The 7,187-nt window shown below is 41.5% G+C and overlaps 1 protein-coding gene across 1 annotated transcript in view; it reads right to left on the bottom strand.

The window, feature by feature from the left end:
* The window catches only part of LOC103361575 (carbonic anhydrase-related protein 10), a 354,679-nt gene that overhangs the window by 53,403 nt on the left and 294,089 nt on the right, over positions 1–7,187 (bottom strand). Inside the window, exon 4 of the mRNA XM_008287693.1 lies at positions 2,826–3,011. Within this exon, the coding sequence (XP_008285915.1) occupies positions 2,826–3,011 (186 nt within the window). The remainder of the gene's footprint in view (positions 1–2,825; positions 3,012–7,187) is intronic.

Genomic DNA, 7,187 nt, shown 5'->3' with positions numbered 1-7,187 from the left:
GGCAGTAAAAAACCCTGATAAATAAGAGCTCATGACTGGTCACAAGGTCATATCCTCTTCATTTTCTGAGACTTTTGCAATTGTAACAACACGGCAGAAGTTCCACATACTACATACATTGTACAATTCAGAATCACATTCCGAATATTTTGAAAAAAAAGCTCCTTCCCACATCCCAAGTGGAAGTTACTGCTGTGAACATAACCTTTTCCCCCCTCGTTTTTGCCCGCCTCGGGAATGCTGTGTGCAATGTGGAAATGGTGTGACATCACATTTCAGATATCAGCTGCAAATCTCTCCAGAGTTTCTCTGCTCTGGCTCTGAACAACTCCTCCAACACAACGTTCAGCCACAAAGGGCAAATCAGTGAGTGAAAGCAGGGGTGAAATAAAACATGAAGCCCTAGAGGGAGCCTTCATAAACTCTCTTAATGTGTGTGTGTGTGTGTGTGTGTGTGTGTGTGTGTGTGCAGGGAGGTGTCCTTTCAGACTTGTGCTCCAGCTCTCTCCACCCCCTTAGGACGCAGTAAACACTTGTTTTATTATGATTCGAATATCAGCTCTCACACTCTGAGGGAGGATAAATGATTATCATTAATTATAATAAATTTGCCTGTCAAGACTGCAATTATTTTGTTGCCACACAAATTGCTTATTCATATAATGACAGTGGTGGAATGCAGTGGCGCGAGTGACTCATGATATTGTTAAACAATCAAAGCCAGAGAAGCTAATTGTTCCACTAATCAAAAATTTTAAATGTCAGAGTGCAAAATCGTGTGTTCGAGTGCGTTCTGGAGTGAGTGTGTTTGTGCGCGTGTGGATGCCTAAATGCTTAAGTGTCATCTCGAGACAAGTTTGTTCCTGTAGAAGTCACTGATGCAAATCGCAGGCATCATATGAATCTAATTTAGAGCGGCATGTGTAACTCTGTAGATTCAGACTGGAGGGGTGGAAAAACCGTTGCAAAATCCATATAATAAACAATTAGTAATATGAACAACCATAATAACAAGACTAAATTCAAAGCTACTCACAATGGAGACTTTTTTTTAGACAAAAATATTTAACAGTTTCCCAGGTCAAACTATTAAATTCATTTCATTAAGTCAAATGTATTAAATGACTCCATTTCTTATCCAGAAACTGCAAAAAACAGAGAGAATTTTCAGATTTTTCAGCTGTCCTTGAACTAATCATTTCTGACCTGCAGTTTTAACTGTAAAATGAACAAATTCCAAGCCTAGAATTGTGACAGCACAGACATGAAATTGCCCTTATACAACTCTTTTGTAGACCCTGGTGCATACATGTGTGGGAGGTCATATCTACATATTTCACACAAGCACACAGCTGCTGAGCAGTGCACAATTTGTCTTTGTTAGGTAGTGGGCTGGACGTGGACGTGTGCAGGGGAGATGGTGTGGACTCTCACTGACTGGGGGAGATAATGAAATTTAGTACTTATGAACAGAGAAGGCACCATGATGCATGTGACGGATGCCTTACTGTGATGAGACTGTGGGTCAGTACAGTAAAAGCATACTGGCTGACTGTAAAATGCAGCTGAATATATTAAGACTTCATGGTACTGCATTTGACATCCTATGCATTGGGATATACTACATCTTTCTATGGCATAGTGTGTAGTGTGGTATTATGGGTACTGGATTGCACTCATGGTTTCTTGGAAGAATATCCTTGTCTTCCAGATTAGCTCATGTAAGGAGCTACTGTTTTAAATGCTCTCTGGAACTAGTTTTAATTTAACCATCATGGAGCAAGGACAAAGATTCTAAAACACAACCAACTCCTGTAACAAGCAATGGGTAGCCGTCAATGGATCTCCGTGTGAAGGTTCTAATGAGTTGATCAGTTATGATAACGGATGATGTGACTTTAATTACTTGACAATCAGATGGCCGTAAGCAAAATGAAGGGAGTACAGAACGCCTGGCTGCTCTAATGACACATGGTTAAAGCTGAATGGCTAAATCTTTCTACGAGTTCTGTTGGGTCAGCATTGGTACATACTGCCACCAGAAAATGGCCATATGAGCACACGCTCAAGTCCAACACTGACAAAGCCTTCTCCTGGATACTCTGATTTTTGTAGCTGACACCATTCAATACCAGAGATCATGACACTGGTGAAACATATAATAGATTAAAATTTGTCAGATCTATGTGGAGTAATGAGAAAACTGTGGCCCTCCATCATGTTTTCTACATTTGACTATTGAGGTTTGACTCACGCTTTTTGTCAATTTTGTCATCTGGTCGCTCCCTCATCTTATGCAACAGTTTAATCCTATGAGCTCAAGGTGCATTTTAGGAGGCTGCCTTTACTTTGAAGCTGTTATCTTGATCATAATAAGGACTAGCCACACATGCTGTAGCTTGTGTTTTTCAGACTAGTCAAATCTATCCACATTTTCTATTATTTGATATGATAGTACTTGCAGATTTTTGATATTTGCCTTTGCATTAAAGAAAAATACATACACTTTTTCAATTATCTTACCACAATATGCTGGCAGTAGAGATATCTTTTAATCATTGTGTATGACTGTTTGAATCGAATCTGGTAATATCAGGACCATGATACTATATGATTTGGGAAAAATAAGTGTGTAGTGCCCAATGACAATAACTGGCAATATTTTAATCAGTTGCAACGGTGACAAACCAGATAAATGTTTGCCCAACTTCTGATGTTCATATAATGGTAGTTGACAGAATTAATTTCTGTTATATTAGTGTTTAAAGTTATATTAGTATAGAAACCCAGCACACACACACACACTCACACACACACACACACACCTCTCCAGAGAAGGCCTGTCCATTTAGCAGGTGTTCGGAGCCCTGGCCGTCCTCACTGCCAAAATGTAGCCTGATCTCCTCGAGACGATGGCTGTATGTCATTGGCCCTCCAGAGATGTTAACCAGATGTTCCTTATCCAGTCGCAGAGATACATGGCGGCCGGTGTTGTACATCGTTCCTCCTACCTGAAGAAAAAGAGGAGCACAGCTGATTACACACCAGCACAGAAAGATTCCCTTTAGAAAATCCATCCATTATCTATACATTATCTATACACCGCTTAATCCTCACTAGGGTCGCAGGGGGGGCTGGAGCCTATCCCAGCCGACTCAGGGTGAAGGCAGGGGACACCATTGGCAGGTCACCAGTCTATCACAGGGCCACACTTAGTGACAGACAACCAAGCACACTCACATTCACACCTATGGACATTTAGAATCACCAATTGACCTCAACATGTGTTTGGACTGTGGGAGAAGCTGGAGAACCCGGAGGGAACCCACGCTGCACGGGGAGAACATGCAAACTTCACGCAGAAAGATCCCGGATGTCCTAACCGGGATGCGAACTGGGGATCTTCTAGCTGCGTGGTGACGGTACTAACCACCGAACCACCTTGCAGCCGACTGTAGAAAATGTGTGACATATTTTATTGTGCCACAAATGCTATAAATGGAATTCCAATGCATTTTCTGAAGCCTCTTTCCTACCTATAACTGACATTACATGATTAAACAAATAAAAAATCATGAACTGGTGTGTTACTGACTTATTACAAACTAAAATGCGTAAACATGAAGTCACATGACCTGACAGTTCACCTCCACATTGAACAGTTTTGGTGACTGTCGTGCTGCAATATCAATGGATTCTACTGTAATAACAGAAACAAAAAAGTGGAACAGGTACTGTAATGTTAGTGCAGTAGCTACATTTTACCTGCTTTTGTGAAAAGAAACTTCTTAAATATACAGTGTGGATACAAACACAGTGCAGTGAGTCACTTTTTGAAGCTCTTTTCACCCTCTGATGCATTAGGAAAAAAATCCTGCATTCAAGTACTAACCAGCAGCGGTGTTACTGTGGTTACCACATTATCTTGCCTGCATATTTGCATTGATTATGTAAATCAGGAGATTGTTTTTTGAGCTCATTTTCACTTTCAAACAATTCTCTGGTTGATCGACTTTACTTCTCCACTATAATTAAACCACATCAGAGTCCAACTGGGACTTGATCAGCGCACCACAGTCTGACTGACAACTTTCACAACAGCCCAGGCAAATCTTACAAAACTGGAAAATGGTTTGTTGTCATTCATTACTAATCAAATTTAAAGGAATGCATGTGAAATAAACAAGCATGCAGCCCTTTTCACACACGGAATACATAACAGGGCAGCTTCGTATTCGAAATAACGAGTCTATTCATCCATTCAAAAACATTATGGGAAGAACAAATATATACAGATATGCAATATTTGTTGTAAATATGAAACACAAGAATACGTAGCACAGACAATTACTAGATGGAGGAGGAGGTCCCTACTGCTGATATCGAGACTCTTCGGTTCATTGCTCTAGTAATATATTCACATGGGTAGTGTTTGCAATAATATGTGTTTACCCCTAAAACAACCATATAGCTATAGATGTGTTTCCGTACACAAATGAAAGTTGGCAGGAGCTGCCAAAACAAGCAATTTCAACCATCAAATCTTGCATCAGACGATTGAAAAGAATTCCTGCTATGCTGTGGAATCTTTTTAAACCTGTAGTTCTAGAACACTATTACCGAACTGACTACTGGTGTATTGGGAGGAAAGTTTGCTTCAGTCTGACTCTTTAAAAAGCAGTAAATCAATTGTTTAGTGGGAGCTTTTCAAAACCAGTGAGGGATGTTTTGTGCTCTGTTCAGCTATGCAAGCTTTGGTTTCAGCAATAGGGAGATGCTACTGTCTTGCTTTTTTATTTTTTTACAGCTTTGGAATTTAAGTTTTTGTTGAAGCTCTAATTATCAGCAGAGCTTACACAGGATCAGTCCTAAGGGCTTTCTTTAATTTAGATGCCAATCTTAGCCAGTGAGCCAGTATAAAAAAAGGAAAAGCAGAGCTGAAAAATAAATTGAAAAATTATAAGAATACACTCACAGTCAATACACTGCGAGGGGAAAACGTGGTGTTTATATATTTGCTTCAAAGAAAAGTGTTGGTATTCACACAACAACTTTGGGAGGACTTTCTTGGCTCTCATCTGCCTCTCTCTCTCTCCCTTTGCTTTGCCCCTCTCTCCTGCTCCTTCATTCCTTTTACCACTGGCTTTCAAAATGATCGCACCTCCCTCTAAATTCCCAGAGAAAGAAGTCTGCCCACACATTGTAAATATTTTATAGATGCTCTGAAAAAAACGGTGATTTGAAAGGAGAAAGAGAGAGGAAGAGGGAGCAATGCAAAGAGGAGATAAGTACCGTGAGCAGCAGAAGAGAGGTGTGCTGGAATTAGTGTCCAAAAAGGAAAAAAGTAGAGAAGAGTGAATTTTTTTAGGCTCCGTGGTGAGGTGGTGGCATTGTGGCAAAACCTCAGAAAGTCAGAAAACTCTTGTTTACCAAGTCCTAATCTTTTTTGACTGCTTTTCGTTCGTCTTCATCAATTATCCTGACATGCCTGTATTTGGACTTTGATAGGGGACAACCCAGTCTCACAGAAGTTTGTGAAATAGTCACAAAACTTGATCTATTGATTGTGTGTCCAGGGACACAGGATTTTTCACTTTGAACTGGATGTATCTTTTGTGTTTGGGCCCATTTTTTTTCCTATTAGACCAGGGGTGGGCAATCCTGGTCCTGGAGGGCCACAGTCCTGCATGTTTTAGATGTTTAACTCTTCCAACACACCTGATTCAAATGATCAGCTCATCATCAAGCTTTGCAGAAGCCTGATAACGATCCTGATGGATCCCCAAGGTGGGAGTAGAGGATGCCATCATCTTCTTGCTTCACTGATCTCTCTCTCACCTGGACAGAGGCAGGGGTGCTGTGAGGATTACATTTTTGGACTTCTCCAGCACCTTTAACACCATCCAGCCTCTGATCCTAAAGAACAAACTGATGGAGATGGGTGTCGGATCACACCTGGTGGCGTCGGTAACGGACTACCTGACTGGCAGACCTCAGTTTGTACGACTGGGGGACTGCAGGTCCGACACTGTGGCCAGTAGCACTAGAGCAATGCAGGGAACTGTGCTGTCTCCGGTCCTGTTCACCCTGTACACGTCCGACTTTCAATACAACTCAGTGCTCTGCCATGTACAGAAGTTCGCGGACGACACAGCCATCGTAGCTTGTATCAGGAGTGGACAGAAGGAAGAGTACAGAGAACTGATACAAGACTTCATCACATGGTGCGACTTCAACCACCTGCTGCTCAACACCACCAAGACTAAGGAGATGGTGGTGGACTTTAGGCGAACCAGGCTGCACCTTGAGCCTGTTCACATCAAAGGAGACTGTGTAGAGGTGGTAAACACCTACAAATACCTGGGAGTGCAGCTGGATGACAAACTGAATTGGACTGCCAACACAGAGGCTCTGTGCAGGAAAGGACAGAGCTGTCGGTACTTCCTCAGAAGACTGGCGTCCCTCAACATCTGCAAGATGATGTTAAAGATCTTCTACCAGTCTGTGGTAGCGAGTGCCATCCTGTGCGGCCTCAAGAAAGATGCTGCACGCCTGGACAAACTGGTGAGGAAGGCAGGCTCTGTCGTTGGCACAGAGCTGGACAGTCTGACATCTGTGGCAGAGCGACAGATGCTGAACAGGCTCCTGTCCATCATCAGAACCCTGCATGCCCCTATGTTCCCATCTTTGTAAGCTGCTGGAATTGTGAATCTCTCCCTTACTAACACTGCTGAGCAAAAGTTAAACCTGCCTTCTTAAAGGAATAATTTCAGCCTCAATTTAGTGCTGGAGTGGCTGTGCTATTGTCGTGGGTGTAGTTTTAATCAGACTAAATCTATGATTGTTTTTCAGATAGGTCTCTGCAAGTTACTTTGAGTTAAGACAGGTCAAATTAACATTTTAGTCTAGGACAAGGCTTGAGCCTTGCATATACAATTGACCACTAATCACAAAAAAAGCATTTGAATGTCACAACACCAGCTAATGGCAACATCACACTGTGTTTGGTGAGTCTCAGTCATTTATGTCATTATATATTTAAACCCACTCTCAAGTATTAAACTCTACAGGTCAGACATTACTAGTGTCACTAGTGGAGGTTTTCAAAAGTGTAATTTATTTACTTTTTAGAATGATTATTCATTAAACAAAGGGAAAAGAAGATAGCGGTTATGAAATTAGAGACA

The sequence above is a fragment of the Stegastes partitus genome, unplaced genomic scaffold (assembly GCF_000690725.1).
Source record: "Stegastes partitus isolate 25-593 unplaced genomic scaffold, Stegastes_partitus-1.0.2 Scaffold514, whole genome shotgun sequence".
Taxonomy (NCBI): Eukaryota; Metazoa; Chordata; class Actinopteri; family Pomacentridae; genus Stegastes; species Stegastes partitus.
This window is presented reverse-complemented; position numbering and strand designations above follow the sequence as displayed.